Source organism: Oncorhynchus keta, chromosome 1, assembly GCF_023373465.1.
Source record: "Oncorhynchus keta strain PuntledgeMale-10-30-2019 chromosome 1, Oket_V2, whole genome shotgun sequence".
NCBI lineage: Eukaryota > Metazoa > Chordata > Actinopteri > Salmoniformes > Salmonidae > Oncorhynchus > Oncorhynchus keta.
In genome coordinates this window covers 49,146,659-49,168,949 of record NC_068421.1, presented here as the reverse complement: position 1 = coordinate 49,168,949, position 22,291 = coordinate 49,146,659, and the positions used below count along the sequence as shown (strand labels likewise).

General features: G+C 42.5%; 1 protein-coding gene across 2 annotated transcripts in view; it reads right to left on the bottom strand.

Moving 5' to 3' along the window:
- Positions 1-4,597: 4,597 nt before the first annotated feature.
- The window catches only part of LOC118384519 (PEX5-related protein-like), a 160,265-nt gene continuing 142,571 nt past the window's right edge, over positions 4,598-22,291 (bottom strand). For both annotated transcript variants that reach the window (XM_052526575.1, XM_052526577.1), the window contains 7 exons: positions 19,116-19,232; positions 12,798-12,941; positions 11,440-11,510; positions 9,307-9,525; positions 8,176-8,338; positions 5,840-5,997; positions 4,598-5,487 (listed from right to left, as the gene is read on the bottom strand). In XM_052526575.1, coding sequence (XP_052382535.1) covers positions 5,286-5,487; positions 5,840-5,997; positions 8,176-8,338; positions 9,307-9,525; positions 11,440-11,510; positions 12,798-12,941; positions 19,116-19,232 — 1,074 coding nt within the window. In that variant the 3' untranslated portion in view covers positions 4,598-5,285. The remainder of the gene's footprint in view (positions 5,488-5,839; positions 5,998-8,175; positions 8,339-9,306; positions 9,526-11,439; positions 11,511-12,797; positions 12,942-19,115; positions 19,233-22,291) is intronic.

The window sequence follows — 22,291 nt, the reverse complement described above, 5'->3', positions numbered from 1 at the left end:
TATATAAATACATTTGATTTTGATTTGAAGGTACTCTGGTCAGATGAGACTAAAATGGCGATTTTTGGCCATCAAGGAAAACGCTTTGTCTGGCGCAAACTAACACCTCTCATCACCCCGAAAACATCATCCCCACAGTGAAGCATGGTGGTGGCAGCATCATGCTGTGCGGATATTTTTCATCGGCAGAGACTGGGAAACTGGTCAGATTTGAAGGAATGATGGATGGCGCTTAATACAGGGAAATTCTTGAGGGAAACCTTTTTCAGTCTTCCAGAGATTTGAGACTGGGACGGAGGTTCACCTTCCAGCAGGACAATGACCCTAAGCATACTACTAAAACAACACTGGAGTGGATTAAAGGGGAAACATTTAAATGTTTTGGAATGGTTTTATTTCTTGTTTGTTTCAAGAAAAAATATTTTGCATCTTCAAAGTGTTAGACGTGTTGTGTATATCAAATGATACAAACCCCCCAAAAATCCATTTTAATTCCAGGTTGCAAGGCAACGAAATAGGGGGGGTGAAAACTTACGCAAGCCACTGTATATGTCTACAGAATCCCTGACTTTGCGCAAATATACCTGCAAGAATTTGTTGTTTTGAAGGCAAAGGGTGGTCACACCAAGTATGGATTTGATTTAGATTTTTCTTCTGTTCACTCACTTTAGATTTAGTTAATTGATAAATACAATCTATTAACATGTCTATTTTTGAAAGCATTCTTACTTTACAGCATTTTTTCACAACCGCCTAAAACTTTTGCACAGTACTGTATGTATGTATGTATGTATGTATGTATGTATGTATGTATGTATGTATGTATGTATGTATGTATGTATGTATGTATGTATGTATGTATGTATACACACACAGAGAGACACACACACACAGGTAACTGCCAAAATAAAGGAAACACCAATTAATAGGGCTTTGGGCTACCATGAGCCGCCAGAACAGCTTTAAAGCGCCTTGCCATGGATTCTACACATTTCTGGAACTCTATTGGCGGGATGCGACACATTCTTCCATGAGAAATTCCATAATTTGGTGTTTTGTTGATGGTGGAAGAAAACGCTGTCTCAGGCACTGCTCAAGAATCTCCCATAAGTGTTTGTTTAGGTTGAGATCTGGTGACAGACACACACGCATACCCTTTAAACCCCCTATTCTCCGTTGAAAGAGGGATCTCAAAGTCACTGAGATCTCTTCTAGCCATGGTAGCCAAAATAATGGGCAACTGGGCATTTTTCTACATAGCCCTAAGCTTGATTGGGTGTTAGTTGCTTAATTAAGGCAGGATCCACCTGTGTGGAAGCACCTGCTTTCAATATTCTTTGTATCCCTCATTTACTTGTGTTTCCTTTATTTTGGCAGTTACCTGTAGGTTTACTTCATAAATGCAGTCGATCAAAAGTGCATTGTAGAAATATTGCAATGTAACATCATATGTTTTGTTTTTAGAAGCAGGGTGGAAAGAAAGAACTTCATGAGTCGCAATGCATGCATAAGAATAAAAGGGCATTCAAAGTTAATCATAGAATATCTAGCAAGCGAACATCCTCAAGTTATTTTGGAGCATGCTAGGTTTTGATAGGTCATCACACCTGAGAAGGTAAATGGTTCTAGAAAAAGGACTTTGTCATTGGGCATCCTCACTCAACACACAGTAATATATATTTGACAGTAGTGTATACAGTTGGTAAGTCAATAATTACATGATTATTATTTTTTCAAATCTTGTAAGTAACTGCAGTGCATTCGGAAAGTATTCAGACCCCTTGACTTTTTCCACATTTTGTTAAGTTACAGCCTTATTCTAAAATTGATTAAATCCTTTTTTCTCATCAATCTACACACCCCCTACTCAGTAGAATCTCCTTTGGCAGCGATTACAGCCTTGAGTCTTCTTGGGTAGGAAGCTACAAGCTTGGCACACCTGTATTTGGGGAGTTTCTCCAATTCTTCTCTGCAGAGCCTCTCAAGCTCTGTCAAGTTAGATAGGGAGTGTCGCTGCACGCCTATTTTCAGGTCTCTCCAGAGGTGTTCGATCAGGTTGAAGTCCAGGCTCTGGCTGGGCCAGTCAAGGACATTCAGAGACTTGTCCTGAAGCCACTCCTGCATTATCTAGACTGTGTTCTTAGGGTCGTTATCCTGTTGGAAGGTGAACCTTCGGCCCAGTCTGAGGTCCTGAGCACTCTGGAGCAGGTTTTCATCGAGGATCTTTCTGTACTTTGCTCTGTTCATCTTTCCCTCGAGCCTGACTAGTCTCCCAGTCCCTGCTTCTGAAAAACATCCATACAGAATTATGCTGCCATCACCATGCTTCACCATATGGATGGTGCCAAGTTTCCTCCAGACGTGACGCTTGGCATTCAGGCCAAAGAGTTCAATCTTGGTTTCATCAGACCAGAGAATCTTGTTTCTCCATGGTCTGAGAGTCCTTTAGGTGCCAATTGGCAAACTACAAGCGGGCTGTCGGTGCCTTTTACCATAAAGGCCTGATTGGTGGAGTGCTGCAGAGACGGTTGTCCATCTGGAAGATTCTCTCATCTCCACAGAATAACTATTTTGCTCTGTCAGAGTGACCATCAGGTTCTTGGTACCCTTCCCCAGATCTGTGCCTGGTCACAGACCTGTCTCTGAGTTCTACGGACAATTCTTTCAAAGTAATGGCTTGGTTTTTGCTCTGACATGCACTGTCAACTGTGGGACCTTATATAGACAGGTGTGTGCCTTTTCAAATCAATTGAATTTACCACAGGTGGACTCCAATCAAGTTGTAGAAACATCTCAAGGATGATCAATGGAAACAGGTTGCATCTGAGCTCAATTTTGAGTCTCGTAGCAAAGTGTCTGAATACTTATGTTTAAAAAAATGTTTTTATACATTTGCAACAATTTCTAAAAACCTGTCTTTGCTTTGTCATTATTGGGGTATTGTGCGTAGATTAGTGAAGAAAAACATTTTATAATAAAGCAGTAACATAACAAAATTTGGAAAAAGTCAAGTGGTCTGAATACTCACCGAATGCACTGTACATTATTTTTGTTCAAAATGAAAAAATCAGGCCTACTAGACCATAAGAAATCATTGATTTGGAAGAAATCACAAGGTCCAGAAAATCCTGGTTTCGGCGGTGTTCTATCGTACTACAGTGTATATGCTGCTGACAGTTAGGGCAACTAGAAGGCATGGGGACAGAAACATGTAATGTAAATTATTAACGTTGGAATGAAACACCAAGGAGTAGCTAATCATGATGGGGGCCCGATGGAGCCTAGCGGGCAGAACTGACTGAAATTACATCATTACAACCGGATTTCAAACACATTTGCTTGCTGGGTGGGTTGAGGGTAGTGGGTTGAGTGGAGGGTTGTGTGTGTGTGTGAAGGAGTATTAGCTATTTGGGGTGGTCGGGTAACAGACTAAATCAACTAGTAAATGGAAGGATGCCATAACGTGTTGGCCCAGTTGCCTTTGACATTGTACAGTCTGCCTGTGTGTTTATGGTCTTCAAAGCTAGCCTCCAATGCAGATTGTGGTGGTGTGCACATACAGTATGTGCTGTGTCTCTGCAGTTGCCTCTGGCTCCTTGATATTCTAAAAATCCTGGCCGCAGTGATTCCACACAAAGTCTGTTTTTCTCGTTGTGCATTTGCACTGTTCCAACCCTTTCCCCATGTGGAAAATTAGTCATTACATTTTCAGATCATTTGAATGTAATAGATTTTATACAAAATAAACAAATTAATCTGTTTTTCAAGTACATTGGGCTACATAATCTGGTTTACAATTACATTTTGTATTAAATTTAGCCAACAAGGGAACCACTTTCAATAGGCTTGATTGGGATTATAGGACAATACAAGTACGTCTAAGGTGATATTCAAAGTGAATTTTCAGCAGACTACAGTAGTAAAAACATGAATCTGACAGTACAGCCCCCCTCCACAAACCAGCCTCAACCAGATTTGCAGAGATTACTTTTAAATTAAACTGACCTCGCCATAGTGCCAAACCAAGGTTACAAAACCTGAATGCTTTGCTGGCATGAATGGCAGTTTGTGTTTTTGTCTAAATTGAATTATTCGCCCCATTTGACTTTATTTCTTTGTAAATATTATACGGGTCAAACTTTCCTAAATACCCATAAACTTAAATGGGGAATGAAAAGTGCTTACAGTCGAAAAAGCAACTACTGCTGAACAATTTTTTTGTATTTTTGCGATAGATTTCCCCCAATCGCCTTGGCTTATACAAACCATGACATCAAAGCGGTACAATTTGGAAGATGAAATCGGCAATGGTGTCTCTGCCAGACCCTAATAGCATTTTCCTTTGGTCGATTGAGTCGGACCGGGGCATTGTACAGTTAAAAATGGAACCATATTGCATCCTTGAATCCAACATTTCTTCCGTCATACTGTAGGCCCCAACAGGTAAACACACCAGCGCAGTGCTACAGTACAGAAGTTGTATGCGTCATTTGCTCTCTTGGTAGACATGATAGTGGCATTAGTTCCACAGAATGCAAACTAACCGTGACGCTGCTATACTACTGAGCCAACTAGTAACTACACTACTGGTCAAAAGTTGTAGAACACCTACTCATTCAAGGGTTTTTCTTTATTTGTACTATTTTCTACATTGTTGAATAATAGTGAAGAAAAAAACGATGAAATAACACATATGGAATCATGTAGTAACCAAAAAAGTGTTGAACAAATCAAAATATATTTTATATTTGAGATTCTACAAAGCAGCCACTATCTACTTTGGTTTACATACAAGCGTCATGAAACCTATAATACATTAATTTGACTTTGTGAAAATTGTTTTCTTGGACCTCCTTACCACTTGTTCCATGTGGTTTCTTTCTTCACAGACTTTATGAATTGATAACCCCGTCCTAAATATTTGGTCACACGATTCATTTTGTGTATGGTTTCCTAGAAACAAGGGGTGGCTCAACCAACCCATTGGCACGACTTACCCCACTCTACCCTACTTGTACAATCTTTGCCCGTCCTTGTGATCTTCTGGAAAAATCACAAATTGCAGTGCAAATCCATCGCAAAATAGTCTCTTCTTCGAGCACATGCAGTACTCAAGACTGCAGAGGTACTTAGGAGTAGTAAAGATAGGCAAATTCTTGTAGTGCGTGCAAAAAAAGACCACACACTAGTCATCAACTGGACAAAACCGCTCTTTCCATCTGTACACTTTGGATTCTTGGCTGTTGGTAGGAGAGTAGAGCCTTGTCTCCATGGCTCATCTCCACTCACATGTCCAGGTTGAAGGCTTTCATGAGTAGGTCTAGGTCTCCGATGTTGGCCGCCTGGAAGAGCTCTGGCTGGTCCATCATGGACAGGGCTATCCGCAGGGCGGCCCAGATGTTCCCCGACATGACCTGGTGCGAGAGCTGCCGACTCCGGCTCTTCCTCTGCAGACTCAGGGCCGTTAGGAAGTTACTGGCCGCCTCCCTAAAAGATGAGGAAGACTTGACCATTAGAGAACCTTGTGTTTGTTTGCCATCATTACATTAGAGCGAGTGTTACTAGGTTCAGGGCTGATGTGTTTGCCATATTAAAAGGGACTTTGCTGATACTTGTAACATTACAGTGGTTGAACTTCAAGAGTTATAGAGCATTATTAGGCTCAATATAATTCATTGTCTCTGCCTCACTCCCCTCCAATGACTCTACCAGAGCAGAAACTCAAAGCCTTCTGCTGCGGTGCCAGGTGCTGTGTCCGAGAGCACCTGCTGGCTCTCAGTTAGACGACCCCCCCCCCCACCACCCCACACCACCACCCCTTGCCCCCTTGCTCACCCACCTGTGTGCTCCCAGGTTGATGCAGCTGATGCCCAGATTGTAGCGGGACCTAATGAAGCCCGGCTGGAGCTCCAGGGCTCTGGTGTAGGCTTCCACTGCCTCCTCACTGCGGTCCCCGTTAGCCAGCGTGGCACCCAGGCGGTTCCACAGCAGGTAGTCCTAGAGGAGACAGACAGGGGGAAGGAGTCAACACCGGAGGGGAGAATGGTGACACATAGTAAGTATAGTGGTTGGTTTTGACGTTTGGTTTCAGACAGTGTCAGACATGGTCAGACATGGCAACTGTCGACTGAGGGTATGTGGTTTGTTGGCAGATTTGGGGCCAAAGAACCACAGATTTTTTTGGTTTAGTATTGGAACATATTTGTTGCTAATGATTGTTGTGTAATGTAATGCGAAGTCCAATCAGAAACTAACAGTGCCTGCTTTGGTAGAGAAGTATTGCAAGTTAAATTAAGTAGAATTTTGTCTGTGATATAAATTTCGACACGACAATAAAGGATTTTTGAGAGCAGTACATAATGTGTCTGTCCTTCCACTGTATCTTTGGTGTGTAAATGACTGTAATTTAGGTACTGTGGTGTGATTGGGCTTGTATGCTCCGTGGTACATTATTTCTACCTCACATGGCAAAACACCCTGTGAAAACTGAGCAACGCTGAAGTTCCATGGATCCTTTGAGGACGGTTCAGTTGCATCATTAAGTCAGTCCTCTCGTTGAATACGCGTCTCCTACCTGGGGCTATATCTGCGTATACAGGGACATGGCCTGAGACGGGAACGCTTTGGTTTTTGTGCTGATGTGCTCACCACTGCAGGACAGGGTTGACATATGAAAAGCCTCATTGGACCCCACTTTGGGCCAATGATGCGTCTTTTTAACATCAACATTCTTACAGTCTAATAAATACATTTCAGGTATGGTATTGCAAAAAAAAAAAATCATTTGATTGTGTCTATGAAGGTCTTAGAATATAACACTATTCACCCATCTACACACAACACCCCATGATGACAAAGTTAAAACGTGTTTTTAGACAATTTTGTCAATTTAATGAAAATTAAATACAGACCCCCGAGTCAATATTTTGTATAAGCAGCTTTGACAGAGATTACAGCTGTGAGTCTTTCTGGGTAAGTCTCTTAAGAGCTTTCCAAACCTGGATTGTGCAATATTTGCACCACTATTCCTTTTAAAATTATTCAAGCTCTGTCAAATTGTTTGTTGATCATTGCTAGATAACCATTTTCAGGTCTTGCCATAGATTTTCAAGTAGATTTAAGTCAAAACTGTAACATTCAGGACGATTCATTGTCTTCTTGGTAAGAAACTCCAGTATAGATTTGGCCTTGTTTTTGAGGTTATTGTCCTGTTGAAAGGTGAATTACTCTCCCAGTATCTGCAGACTTAACCAGGTTTTCCTCCAGGATTTTGCCTGTGTTTTTTTTTTACCCATCTACCAATAGGTTCCCCTCTTTTAGAGGCATTGGAAAACCTCCCTGGTCTTTGTGGTTGAATCTATGTTTGAAATTCATTGCTCGACTGAGGGGCCTTACAGATAATTGTACAGTATGTGTGGGATACAGAGATTAGGTAGATGTAAAAGATCATGTTAATTAAACACTATTGTTGCACACAGAGTGAGTCCGTGCAACTTACTATGTGACTTGTTAAGTACAATTTTACTCCTGAACGTATTTAGGCTTGCCATAACAAAGGGGTTGAATGCTTATCGAATCAAGACATCTCAGTTTCTCGTTTTTTTACCCATTTGTAAAAACGTCTAAAAACATAATTCCACTTTGACATTATGAGGTATTGTGTGTCGGCCAGTGACACAAAAATCACTATTTAATACATTTTCATTTCAGGCTGTAAAAACAACAAAAATGTGGAAAAAAAGCAAGCAGTGTGAATACTTCCTGGAGGCACAGTAACAAAATGGCAGAGTAATTAATAAAGTACATTTGTTGTGAGTCAACGCTCTCTGCTCTCCTAGTGTTAAAGGATAGGAGCTTGAGCGGCAAACAGAGGCTGTAGTGCAGGGAGGGTGAATCAGGAGTTCATGAGAGTGGATTTCTCTCAAGTTTGGGATGAAGTGCTTCAGTGATTTGTGTGACAGGTTGGTGTGCCTCAGTGATTCTGTTTGCATGAACTCTCCCTTTCTCTCGCTATCTTGGGTCGTGTTTTGGGGGATTTGTGACCTTGATCAGTCATCTGTATGTATGTGTGTGTGTGTGCATGCATGCGCATAGTAGGCGCATCAGTGTGTGTGTGTGTGTGTGGGTGCGTTCATACGCACTTTTGTGTGTAAAGTTTTTACACTGCCCCCCTACCTCAGGCCGCACTGACAGGGCAGCATTGAAGGCCTCCACAGCTTTGTTGAACTCAGCGCTGATGTTGAACAGCACGCCCAGGCCCGTCTGCAGGTCCGGGTCGGTATCCCTGTTGTGCTGGGCAGCCTCCAGGAACAACTCCTTGACCTCCAGCAATAGGGAGCTGTGGGCAGACAAACTTGGCTCAGAGCCTATATGGAGGGGAGACACACTGGCAACCAGCAGTGTAATGCTCTTGAGAGAGTCCTGCCACAGCACTGTTCGTCCCCCTGCACCTACTTTATTCATTTCCCACACCGATTGTGTGCAGGGGAACGGAGAAGATAGCGTTGGGGGGAGAAAGGGAGAGAGGAGAGAGAGAGAGAGAGAGAGAGAGAGAGAGAGAGAGAGAGAGAGAGAGAGAGAGAGAGAGAGAAGAAGTGGAGGGAGATTTAGGAAGAAGTGGAGGGAGATTTAGAGGGGGCTGCACCTGCATCTCACTGTTGAATAGAGGATTTGATCGTCATGTTTTTCCTATACATGGGAGAATTCATTATATAGGCTCCAAACTGATAATTATTTTCATGTGACACCTTAAAGTATGCCTTTAAAAGGAAAGAGCACCCTGAATTGTGGTCGTTTTAACATTGAATACAAGTGAGCATGCTTGCTCGATCGGCAAGAAAATTACACCCACACCAGCTGTGGTTGAAAAGCTTTGAAATAACGTTCCCTTTCATTTACGACAGGAGGTAATAGTCATTGCACTGAAACAGCCTGAGTTTCTAAAACGAAACTGTTAAAAATAACATAACTGAGCAGGAGAATAAAGCACACCGTAGCATAAAATATGTATGAATGAGCCATTCCGTAATATTGTCACAGTGCTCAGGCTAAGAGATTGTAAAGGAGAGAGAGAGAGTGCCAGCAATGTGCTTTAAAGTAATAGATGTCAGATTTAGTGCTCTTGAATGAAGGTGCCCTGGAGAATACTTCTCCAATGTTAAGTGTGTAATCCTGAATGGCCTGCATCTCTCCTCTTTCTGGAGAAAATATGGATATTGTAGTCTTCTTATACGATTCTTCTACAAAATGAGCATGCACTTACACCTATGGGATCTTTGCTAGTGCTATCCAGTCCTTATATTCTACCTCTCATTCCTGCCCACTGTAGAGACACGAGACATCCTACGTTGGGAGCCCGGGGAGCCCGCCAGGTGTCTCTTGCTCTTCAGCAGGTGCTTGTACTTGGAGTTGTGGCGGAGCCAGCACAGCAGCGCCTCGCAGGCATCCTGCCTCATGCCCGTGTTGGTCAGGCTCACCGCCAGGGCCATGAGGGCCTGGAGGTTGTTGGGGTGGAGCTCCAGACACCTGGAGATGCAGAGAGAGGGGGCGAGGAGCGGGTGAATGGGGGGTAGTGAGCACTTCAAAGCGGTTGACGGACACTAATTTGGACAGGCCACAGCTAAGGAACATCAGGAGGCTGGGGTCAGGTGGCAAGGACCAGTCCCCTTTTGGGGTGACATACAAGTATCCCAGGCTAACATATTGCCTTCAAAAGCATTTGGTTCATAGGAGTTACATTGGGGCTTGCAATTGTCATTGTTACTCTCAACTTAGAAAAAGTTTAGTCTTGCTCGCACTTTTGCTGTTGCATCAGAACTAGAATGATGAATTATTATGAGATATTAAAAGAGCTATGTTGGATGAACAACAAGGATTAGCGAGCACCCGGGGAAGAGCCAAACCCAGATTTGTCTTTCATCAAATGTTCCACTGAGACTTGTGACAGTCGGTGCTACAACTTCCTTGTTCTCTCAGGAAAACCTAATTATTTATGGCAGACTTGCTACTGTGCCATGGGTCTCTGACTGTTATATAAAGTTAGTTTACAATTGGTATACAGGGCAGAAGCTCCGTTCACCTTTTAAGATAACATGTTATCTGCGACAACTTTCCTCTTTTTCCAGAGTTCTCTAATCCAGGCTTCTCGGGGAATACACATCAACAATGGGGCTACACTAAAAGTCAGCAAAAACACAATGTAAAAGCAGTGTGGTATTAATAACAGAACAGTGCTGGATTTCAGGAGATGAGTCATTCTGGGGAGATTATATAAAAGTGTTACGGTTTTAAACCATTGGTTTTAACACCAATGATTAATTAACACAAATGCACTTGATTTAATTTAGTTCCTTAATACAAGATGGTTGCATTCATCTGCAGTGAATGAAATCCAAGCACCGGCCTAGGATCTTATGAAATGCACATTTAATTGGATCAGCAATTTGTGAATGTGCATTGAGCGTAAAAGTACTGTCTGTGTTGCTGTTCTGTGTCTCTTTTGATTTCCTTGTAAGTGTTTACATTCTCACAGATGGATCAAGCTGTTGTTTGATCTGTTGCTTATATATAATATAATAATATATGCCTATCTACTGACCGTCATGTGTGCATACATTCTACGTGGGTGGTCCCGGGAATCGAACCCACTACCCTGGCGTTACAAGCGCCATGCTCTACCAACTGAGCCACAGAAGGACCTTTCCTATCTACTGACCGAGCGTGCCTTCTGACAAGGTAATATAAAATGGGCCATCTTTCCACTTGTGGAGCCCGACACCTTTGGCTCTGATAGAATCCACTAGAACATGTGGCACGCATATTTTAGAAAACCCCCACTAAAATGTATTTTTTTCATGCCTGTAGACCGAGCCAGTTGATAAAATGTAGTAGTAGCTTATCCTAGGAACAGGCCTTTGAATACCTTCTGTACAATATCTAACGTTAACATAAAAAATGGTTTTCATCTAAGATGTGTGTGTGGGGGGTGGTAATAGAGGGGAGGTACATGCTGCAACGTTGGCTCCCTCTGCTGGGAGTACATGAGCTGGACCCCCGACACAGATGGCTCCAAATGGCGGTAATTAGGGGAAAGTGCTAACCAGCCATGGAGGCCACATAAAAGGAGCACTGTGGCACACCGCGGCAGAGAACCGGGAGAGATCTCTACAGAGCCAAAGCTGAGAAGAAGGACCAAGCAAAACCCACGTGATTTTCTTTGTTTTGTTTATTTTATGGCCTAGTAAAGTTGTGTTTGCTGACTAAAACCTCCCGGTCTCTGTGTTAATCTCTGCACGCTCAACCCAACACCCCACGGTTTACCATAGACGGCTATACATTTCTAAAGCAGTTGAGGAGTATTCGAAACTACAGAGCATGCAGTGTATTGCCGTGTTTGTGGTGAAGCCTATGGGTCCACGCTGCACAGTAACACCTCCTTACCTTTGGAGGGAGACAATAGCAGCCTGCTCGTTCTCATTCTTGGCCTGGGTGGTCCCCAACACTTGCCAAGCCTGGGGAGACAATAGGGAGCATTGAACAACAGGGTCATCACCTGGGCTTTTTAACACCCTCTCTAAGGAGAGATGGTGTGGTCATGATGCAGAGGTCAGCACACTCTGAGGATGACTCATAGGATGACTCACTCGCAGTCAATGCTCTAAGTACCACTCACACAGGCGCTTCTGCCATTGGTAAAGAACAGTCAGGAAGCATCTTGTATCTCAAACAGTCTCTGCAATACAAACTTTTCTTTGAAGTTTGTCTAAGGGGAAGTTAGGACACATCAAAATACAATTGCCGAAATTAATATCGCAAGGTGAATAGCTTTGAGGTTTGTCTTCTGACAGAAACAGTAGTGTTCTGCCAGCCAAGTTCATTTAGGATTGCTGAGCCTCTTAACTCTGTTATTGGGGGTTTCCTATTAAGATGATGCATCATGGTATTGTTCTAAAGAGCCAATAAGAATGAATTAATGAGATCAAGTTGCGGGGCATATTTCACATACTACTTTTGCAAAGGCTCACTCGAGACACTTGGCAACCAACCAAATTCATTAGGTGTACCTGATAAGTTCTGAAACCCAACTTTGAATCTCCATACCATCCAAGGATTGCATTTGGACAGCTAGCTGAATCTGCAATCCAAACAGACTTGTTTACATGCATCTTTCAGACCTCTTTGAAGAAACATATGATCTATGCAGGTTAATCTGCATTCTGGTTTATTTTGTGAATTGACATTGATACTGAATTTGTGAGTATCAATGTAAGGGTGACATTAGCTACAAACTATCCAGAGGTCTCTGCAGCAGAGCGATAAGCAACCAAGCACGCTAGGAGGACTTTTGTGATCATATTAGTTCCATACACTGTGGAATAATTTTAGGCCATTCCCGAGTTCCGTTTTCTATTAATGTGGGCTCTCTGAGGCTGTAAAGAGATTACTGCTGTTACAATAGAGAGGAAATGAGCAGGAGAGAAAAAGCTGAGAAAATAGCTATTACTCAACTCATTGGGAAAATTGACAATTCTCATTGGGAGAGGAAGACAGCGTAGTTTTGCTACAGTAAACCACTCTATTTAACAGAATTCCCAGTCCTCCACTAGCAATCAGCGTCGGCCACTTAGCACTCTTTGAGTGTTGACCGCACACATGATTTGTGAAGTTCTGAGTATGGTGTTATCTGAACAGGCTGATTGGCAGTTGGTGCCAGAATATTATGGTCCTGTGTGAAAGTCATGCTGGAAATGTGTGTGATTACTGTGCCTGTGTCTTATCACCCCCTTGTGCCTGTTCACCTCTGAGTCCTGGGGATCCTGTAAAATGGCCCCCTCCAGTAACAGGACAGCGTTGGGCAGATCTCCCTCTTTGGACTTTCGAAACCCCTCCTCAAATGCGTTGGGCCAGTCCTTGTAGGGGTTGTCCGTGTGAAAGTAGTAGCCCTGTCACCAATGGGGGGAAAAATAACAGTAACGGGAACATCAGCAATGTCGGCGCTCTGACGCTGTATTTACAAAAAATGGCGAACCTAAGCAACTTTCCTCTAGAATACAATATTTAAGCAAAACTCCCAGGGCTCTATTTCAACAAACCTAATGGTAAATCTAAGCACTGGCAGTAGCACTATAGGTCCGGGGGTGTGTCAGAAATATGCACACTTGCCCGAGTCTTTAGGGTGTCTATAGCGAGGTTAACATCCAATTGGCGACAGATTTCTTTATGCAAATATTCTAAAATCATCAAAAAACAATATGCCATTTCAGAGTTACCTTTAGGGAAGATTTTCACTATTGGACTATTTTCTACATTGTAGAATAATAGTGAAGACATCAACAATATAAAATAACACATGGAATCATGTAGTAACCAAAAAAGTGTTCAACAAATCTAAATATATTTTATATCATTCAAAGTAGACACCCGTTGACTTGATGACAGTTTTGCACAGTCTTAGCATTCTTTCACCTGGAATGCATTTCCAACAGTCTTGCATCCCCACATATGTTGAGCACTCGTTGGCTTCCTTTCCTTCACTCTGCGGTCCAACTCATCCCAAACCATCTCAATTGGGTTGAGGTCGGGTGATTGTCGAGGCCCGGTCATCTGATGCAGCACTCCATCACACTCCTTTGTCAAATAGCACTTACACAGCCTGGAGGTGTGTTGGATCATTGTCCTGTTGAAATAAACAAATGAGAGTCCCACTAAGCGCAAACCAGATGGGATGGCGTATCTCTCTGGAGAGATCTGAAAATAGCTGTGAAGTGACACTCCCCATCCAACTTGACAGAGCTTGAGAGGATCTGTAGAGAAGAATGGGAGAATGCTCGATCGGGTTCAAGTCCAAGCTCTGGCTTGGCCACTCAAGGACAGACGGAGACTTGTCCCGAAGCCACTCCTGTGTTGTCTTGGCTCTGTGCTTAGGTTCGTTGTCCTGCTGTCAGGTGAACCTTCACCCCGGTCTGAGGTCCTGAGAGCTCTGGAGCAGGTTTTCATCAAGGATCTCTCTGTACTTTGCTCTGTTCATCTTTCCCTCAAACCTGACTAGTCTTCCAATCCCTGCCTCAGAAAAACATCCCCACAGCATGATGCTGCCACCACCATGCTTCACCATAGGGATGTCATTGAGAGATCTGAAAATAGCTGTGAAATGACACTCCCCATCTAACTTGACAGAGTTTGAGAGGATCTGCAGAGAAGGATGGGAGAAACTCCCCAAATACAGGTGCCCAAGAAGACATGAGGGGAGGGTAGTACATTTTTCACCTCGTTTACATTTGCTGTTCTGTTCATATTCTCCCGATAAACAATGCCTTTACTTTCTTTTGATATTACCCTAATAAAGTTTAGAAACGTTTGTGAAGGTTTCGTACGGTGTGGCTATTATTACGCTTTAGCTACTGCAAGACCTATGATCGTGCACACTGGTGCTCCAACTGACATCAAAAGTTGAACTTGAGGGGACAAAGATTGTTTCAGGCCTACCAGAGTTACTCCTATAATGTAAGAATATCATGCTTATCTTTATACAAAATATTTTGATCGAAAATGTATGAATTACCCGCCTTCTGTACCTTCGCATCTGTATAGCAGACGCAGTAGTCTCTCTGACAAGGTACAAATCTGTTGTTCTGCCCCTGTTCCTAGGCCGTCTTTGTAAATAAGAATTTGTTCTTAACTGACTTGCCTAGTTAAATAAAATTTAAATAAATATGTCAAAAAAGGAAAGCATGTCGGTGTCGCATATCTCTATCTCTCTGGGGTTTAGGCCGAATCTTCTCTTCCTTTTCTATAGGCTATATATTTATTAATATATTCATATCATGCAGTGGACACCTAAGCCTATATGCCCATGTACAGTGGGGCAAAAAAAGTATTTACTCAGCCACCAATTGTGCAAGTTCTCCCACTTAAAAAGATGAGTGAGGCCTGTAATTGTCATCATAGGTACACTTTAATTATGACAGACAAAATGAGAAAGAAAATCCATAAAATCACATTGTAGGATTTTTAATGAATTTATTTGCAAATTATGGTGGAAAATAAGTATTTGGTCAATAACAAAAGTGTATCTCAATACTTTGTTATATACCCTTTGTTGGCAATGACAGAGGTCTTCACAAAGTTTCACACACTGTTGCTGGTATTTTGTCCCATTCCTCCATGCAGATCTCCTCTAGAGCAGTGATGTTTTGGGGCTGTCCTACAATGTGATTTTCTGGATTTTTTTTCTCATTTTGTCTGTCATAGTTGAAGTGTACCTATGATGAAAATTACAGGCCTCTCTCATCTTTTTAAGTGGAAGAACTTGCACAATTGGTGGCTGACTAAATACTTTTTTCCCCCACTGTATGCAATGCCCTGATACATTCAGTGCTCAAATCTCTGACAGCTGAACCATGAGGTGGACAATCATTGTTTTAGGAAATTAGCCTAAAAACCAATAAGAAGAATAGGCTACAAGGTTTTTCATATGCTACACATCGAAACACAGGAAAGTGTTGGATGGAAACCTCACTAATAGACACCCTAAAGACTCAGGCAAGTGCGCTATTCCAGTGTCACTTTGATTACGCCTGCACATCATGGTTCACCAGCAGCCCCAAACATCTAAAGATTAAGCTACCAACCAAACCAGCTTGTAAGAATTGTACTTAAACTCCCTCCTCATACTCATCTGGAGGTTGAGCATTTTTTCATCTCTATATCTGTAATGTGTCTATCTATGCAATTGTATATGTAAAAAAACAAGTCCCTGACGTTATTGCGCAAAATATTTGTATATATATATATGTATTTGTTTAACTGACAAATAAAATCAATCATTCCAAACTGTGCAGTGGCCAAATCTGTTAAAAAACACAAATGTTTAATGACATTCAGAGATTGCCAAGCCTTCGAATACTGGGTAAGCATACAAGGTAGGGGAGGGAAGTATTTTCTGTTTGTCGAGATTGACATAGTCTATTAATTGTGGTGTTGAAAATGCAAACCATGATATTGAAATGTCCAAAGTCGGTATGCTTTGTATATTGGTTGTGGTGCATCGGCACAGAAACCTGTTGGTGGAAAATTTGTTAGATGTATTTTATATAATTTATAAATATTGAAAATCTGATTCCCCCATAGTTGATCATTGTCTGCAACTGGCTCTGTTCATAGTGTAATGAAACAGGCAGGGAGAGTTAGCTCGTCTGTGGTGGTCAGCTCGTCTGTGGTGGCGAGGGGGGGCAATGCAAATAGTCTGGGTAGCCATTTGATTAGATGTTCAGGAGTCTTATGGCTTGGGAGTAGAAGCTGTTTAGAAGCCGCTTGGACCTAGACTTGGCACTCCGATACCACTTGCCGTGCGGTAGCAGAGAGAACAGTATATGACTAAGGTGACTAGAGTCTTTGACAACTTTTAGGGCCTTCCTCTGACACCGCCTGGTATAGAGGTCCTGGATAGCAGGAAGCTTGGCCCCAGGGATGTACTGGGTCATACGCACTGCCCTTTGTAGTGCCTTGCATTTGGAGGCAGAGCAGTTGCCACACCAGGCAGTGATGCTCTCGATGGTGCAGCTGTCGAACCTTTTGAGGATCTGAGGACCCATGCCAAATCTTTTCAATCTCCTGAGGGGGAATAGGTTTTGTCGTTCCCTCTTCACGACTGTCTAGGTGTGCTTGGACCCTGTTTGTTTGTTGGTGATGTGGACACCAAGGAGAGGCTGTTGTCCTAGCACCACACTGACAGGTCTCTGACCTCCCTATAGGCTGTCTCATCATTGTAGATAATCAGGCCTACCACTGTTGAGTCATCGGCAAACTTAATGATGGTGTTGGAGTTGTGCCTGGCCTTGCAGTCATGGGTGAACAGGGAGTACTGGAGGGGACTGAGCACGCACCCCTGAGGGGCTCCAGTGTTGAGGATCAGCGTGGCAGATGTGTTGTTACCTACCCTTACCACCTGGGGGCGGCCCATCAGGAAGTCCAGGATCCAGTTGCAGAGGGAAGTGTTTCGTGCTAGGGTCCTTGCTTATTGATGAGCTTTGAAGGCTCTATCGTGTTGAACGCTGAGCTGTAGTTAATGAATAGCAATCTCACAAAGGTGTTCCTTTTGTCCTGGTGGGAAAGGGCAGTGTGGAGTGCAATAAAGATTGCATCATCTGTGGACCTGTTAGGGAGGTATGCAAATTGGAGTGGGTCTAGGTTTTCTGGGATAATGGTGTTGATGTGAGGCATGATCAGCCTTTCAAAGCAGTTCATGGCTACAGACGTGAGTTCTACGGGTTGGAAGTCATTTAGGCTTGGGCAAGTTTATTGACGCTTTGTCTGTTTGATGGTTCTCCTAGCGGGATTTCTTATAAGCTTTGCTTTTGTTAGAGTCCTGTGCTCCAGTGAATAGTTTCGCCCTGCAGCTCTAGCCCGATTTAGCTTAGTCCTGTATTGTTTGTCTGTTTGATGGTTCTTAGCCTTATAAGTAATCCATGGCTCTACCCTTTAGCTCAGTGCGGATGTTGCCTGTAATCCATGGCTTCTGGTTGGGGTATGTACGTACGGTCACTGTGGGCACGATGTCATCGATGCACTTATTGATGAATCCAGTGACTGATGTGATGTACTCCTCAATGCCATCGGAGGAATTCCGGAACATATTCCAGTCTGTGCTAGCAAAACAGTCCTGTAGCTTAGCATCTGCTTCATCTGACCACTTTTTTATTAATCGAGTTACTGGTGCTTCCTGCTTTAATTTTTGCTTGTAAGCAGGAATCGGGAGGATGGAATTATGGTCAGATTTTCCAAATGGAGGGAGAGCTTTGTATGCGTCTCTGTGTGTGGAGTAAAGGTGGTCCAGAGTTTTTCCCCTCCGGTTGCACATTTAAGATGCTGATAGAAATTTGGTCAGGCGGATTTAAGTTTCCCTGAATTAAAGTCACCGGCTACTAGGAGCACCGCCTCTGGGTGAGCGTTTTCCTGTTTGCTTATGGTGGAATACAGCTCATTTAGTGTGGCCTTAGTGCCAGCATGTGGTGGTATGTAGACAGCTGCAAAAAATACAAATGAAAACACTCTAGTTAGACAGTGTGGTCTACAGCTCATCATGAGATACTCTACCTCAGGTGAGCAAAACCGAGACTTCCTTAGATATCGTACATCCGCTGTTCTGATATCATACACCAGCTGTTTTGATATACATAGTCCGCCGCCCCTTGTCTTACCAGATGCCCCTGTTTTGTCCTGCCGATACAGCATTTAACCAGCCAGCTGTATGTTGATAATGTCGTCGTTGAGCCACGACTCTGTGAAGCATAAGATACTACAGTTTTGTATGTCCCATTGGTAGTTTAATCTTCCACGTAGGTCATAGATTTTATTTTCCAAGGATTCCATGTTTGCTAGCAGAATGGAAGGAAGTGGGGTTTATTCGATCGTCTACAAATTCTTAGAAGGCAGCCCGCCCTCTGGCCCCTTTTTCTCCACCTTCTCTTCGCGCAAATTAGGGGGATCTGGGCCTGTTCCTGGGAAAGCAGTATATCATTCACATCGGGCTTGTCGGACTCGTCAAAGGAAAAAAAGGATTTTGCCAGTCCGTGGTGAGTAATCATAGTCCAGAAGTTATTTTCGGTCATAAGAGATGGTAGCAGCAACATTATGAACAAAATAAGTTTAAAAAAAAGAAGAAGTTACAAACAACGCAAAGAAACAATAAAAGAAAAACACAATTGGTTAAGAATACGCCTTGTTCTCCCGCTCCATCTTGACCATGTGTTTATAGACCCTGTGTTTATAAACACAGGTTCAAAACAGTTGTTATTTGTGGTCGTAAACATTATTTTGAGTTAATTCTATGAGGGTCGAGGGTGTTCAATTTATTTTACAATACAAGTGGAGGGTCATGCATTCTTTTTATGACACCTTGTGTTGGACTAGCCCCCCCCAGTAAATTTCGACCTTTCTCTAACATTATGGAAGCACTGGGTTAAATCAGTAAATCTGTATATCATCAAGTTCATAGGCTATATTTCCCTTCATTAAGTAGAACATGTCCACATGCGAAGTAAACACATAATTGGCATCTAAACAGGGTGTTTAGACAGAGTACTATGATAACAGAGGTCAAAGATGAAAATAGTAACCTTCTCGTGAGGCGACACACTGGAGGGGGTCTGGGCCTGCTCGTTCTCCGTTAACCAGTTCCGTCGCGCTAGCTCCTCCCACTCTGCCTGCATCTTGTCCCAGAACTCTGTGTCTGACTGTGGAGGGATGGTGTTTTGAGGGTGGGAGAAAGGGAAAGGTGGGCGGATTAGTAAACAGAGGACTGGTAGCTTTGATACTTTGAGAATGCTGCATTCCCCTGCCACAGAAATGTCACCTCCATCTCACTCTTTCATTGGCGGGGTTTGTAACGTATGGACTTCAGGTGACTAATCACCATTACATGTAAATGCAGTGTCCAAATGTCAAAAATTTGCTAGACCTTTGACCTTTCAGTTGTTGACACTTCAGTTGATGGATTGATGTTGAGGAATTTGCACTGTATGTGCAAAGCTCTAGACACAACAAACAGCCACCTCGATTGGTGTTATAACTACATATCCTTTGATGCCAAACTAGCAGGTGTAGAGGCCACACCTTTTCCTGAGGTCACACCTTCTTGCATTTGTAGTGGTGGAATGCTGACCAATTGTTTGTCATGGTTTTGATTGGGAGGATGGAACTCAATTGCTTGATCATTCCTAGATAAAGGGAAATATGTTTGAAGGAGGGAAGCTTTCTGGTCTGGGTAATTCTCCAGGTGCGGATTGTTACTGTTGTGATTCTTGCTAGCATGTTTTATGGTCCAACCTTTCAAGGGATTGCTGATTTTTCGGTTCTCTAAATTATTTTATGGATCGCAAAGTGCCGTCAAATGAAAATCAAGTGGATGCAGAGAACTTCATCATGGTGAGATCTGTACTTTAGTCTCTCCTATAGTTGGAATTTGGCAAATAGTGCATTGTGTCTCATGATCTGTCTTTCTAGTTATTTTGTTGGTATCATGGCAAAACGGGAGTTAAAGTACTTGGACAGAAAACACAAATGACATCAAATGCTTGTTAGAAATTGAGGCATGTGTCGAATCTCTTCATTTGGACAGAAACAGGTCATGAGAAGTGTTGTGATGATGTTGCTTTTTTTTGTCTGACTTTTTTGTCCAAGCATGCAGGCCATGTCTATTAGCCCTCAAGGTACAGCTGAGGCCAAAGACCTCCAAGCATGTCACTCGATAACTCCATGGGCCAGTGAGCAAAGAGAAAAGTGAGCAAGTCATCTTGCTTTCAAAGAGCAAACGTTTCCGAGAGTGCATTTTGACATGTCTGACTTGCCAATCAAATTCCTGCCCAGACGAATTTGAGACTTTAGGCTACAGATGTCAGATCTTAACTTAATCACTCTTTTACATTTAAGTCATTTAGCAGACGCTCTTATCCAGAGCGACATACAAATTGGTGCATTCACCTTATGACATCCAGTGGAACAGCCACTTTACAATAGTGCATCTAAATCTTTTGTCAAGGAGAATTTTCCTGCGGCATCAGGAAATTCAAATGAGCCTTGCTATTCCTTGAAAATGTGCAGTTATCTTTATCTCCATGCAGGGGCAGTTGAGTCATTGGGATCAGGCCTGCTATCAATAATATACTATCTCTCACTTGCTCAAACACTAGGCCTAGGTCCTATTACTGCAACATTTAAAAGTACTGAAAGGGAGCCATACATAACAATCATTGTTTTATATAGCTTAATAACAAGATAGATATTAGTCTCCACTAGGCTACGATATACAAGTGCAAAGTGTATCCGAAGTTTACGCATGAACTGTCAACATTTAGTTTAATTGTGGCCTGGGGTGGTCTAGCAGTTCGGACGCTCCCTTCAGGGGACACACATAGGCCTACTGTGTAGGTATGGGTTCAATTCCGGCCCAAGCCCTTCTGGCACAAATAACTCAATCCCCCAAATGACTTCTTTTAGTTACACATTTCAAATATGGACAGTCCAAGGATATTTTACCAACGATCTTGAAAAGAAATGACCAAACAAATAAAATAACAGTAGGCTACACCAACAGTAGTTTCCATTCATACAAAGTGTCAGGTAAAGTGCCACAGTAGATTTACCGTGGTAAACAAGGAAGAACTTTCTGTTCAAAAAGGACTAAGTTGTTCCGATGACGATACCAACCAGAGGGCGAACATACCTTGAAAGACTTTGGTTGCAAGCAGGGAGTAAGAGGTGAAGCAAGATGGCTCATTCTCGCCAAAATCTGTCCAGAATAAGCTCAATGCATTTCTATGGGCTTAATATGCAGACCTACACTTGTGGAGACATGAGCATTTCGTCATTATATTCAGATCTCTGACTAAGGTAACACCAACATCATCTTTTAGGGAGCGGTAATGATGTGACCATTAATGGTTGCAATTGAGATCAGCTGTGTGGGTGAATTTAGCGCATATTGATGGTTTAACGAGATATCAGCTGGCGATACTCGAGGTTTACAATAGGGCCCTTGTTGTTTGATTATATTCCAATAGTCTACATTTTGTAGGCTACCCGTTAACCATTGTCACATCATGAAAGGTTTGAAAACCGATAATAGGATGTTTGTAGGCCTACTGTAGAATGATAAACTTTCCTCCAGTGTACACTCACCCACGTTTTATAGTTAGGCTATGTATAATTTGCAGAGGTGTGTAGAGTACTGAAAATCTATACTGTTACTTAGATTGTAACCTGAGGACCACACAGACACTGAAGCTACCACAAATATATTCAGCCTAATGCTTGCCTTGAACATATCATAAAACAATTGGTGTAAAGAAACAGATTTTCCCTAGTGAAAAATACATCTACCCCCTACAAAAAAATATAAATGTGTTATTATTCACACGAGACGCTCTGTAGCCTACATAGGCTACTTGAACTGACACATTATATTTAAACAAAAATATAAAATGCAACATGTAAAATAAAAGATTCCAGGAATCTCCATACGCCCAAAAAAACGTCTCTCATTTCTCTCAGATTTTGGGCACAAATTTGTTTACACCCCTGTCAGTGAGCATTTCTCCTTTGCCAAGACAATTCATCCACCTGACAGGTGTTGCATATCAAGAAACTGATTAAACAGCATCATTACACAGGTGAACCTCGTGCTGGGGACAATAAAAGGTCATTCTAAAATGTGCAGATTTGTCACCCAACAAATGCCACAGATGTCTCAGGTTTTGAGGGAGTGTGCAATTAGTATGCTGACTGCAGGAATGTT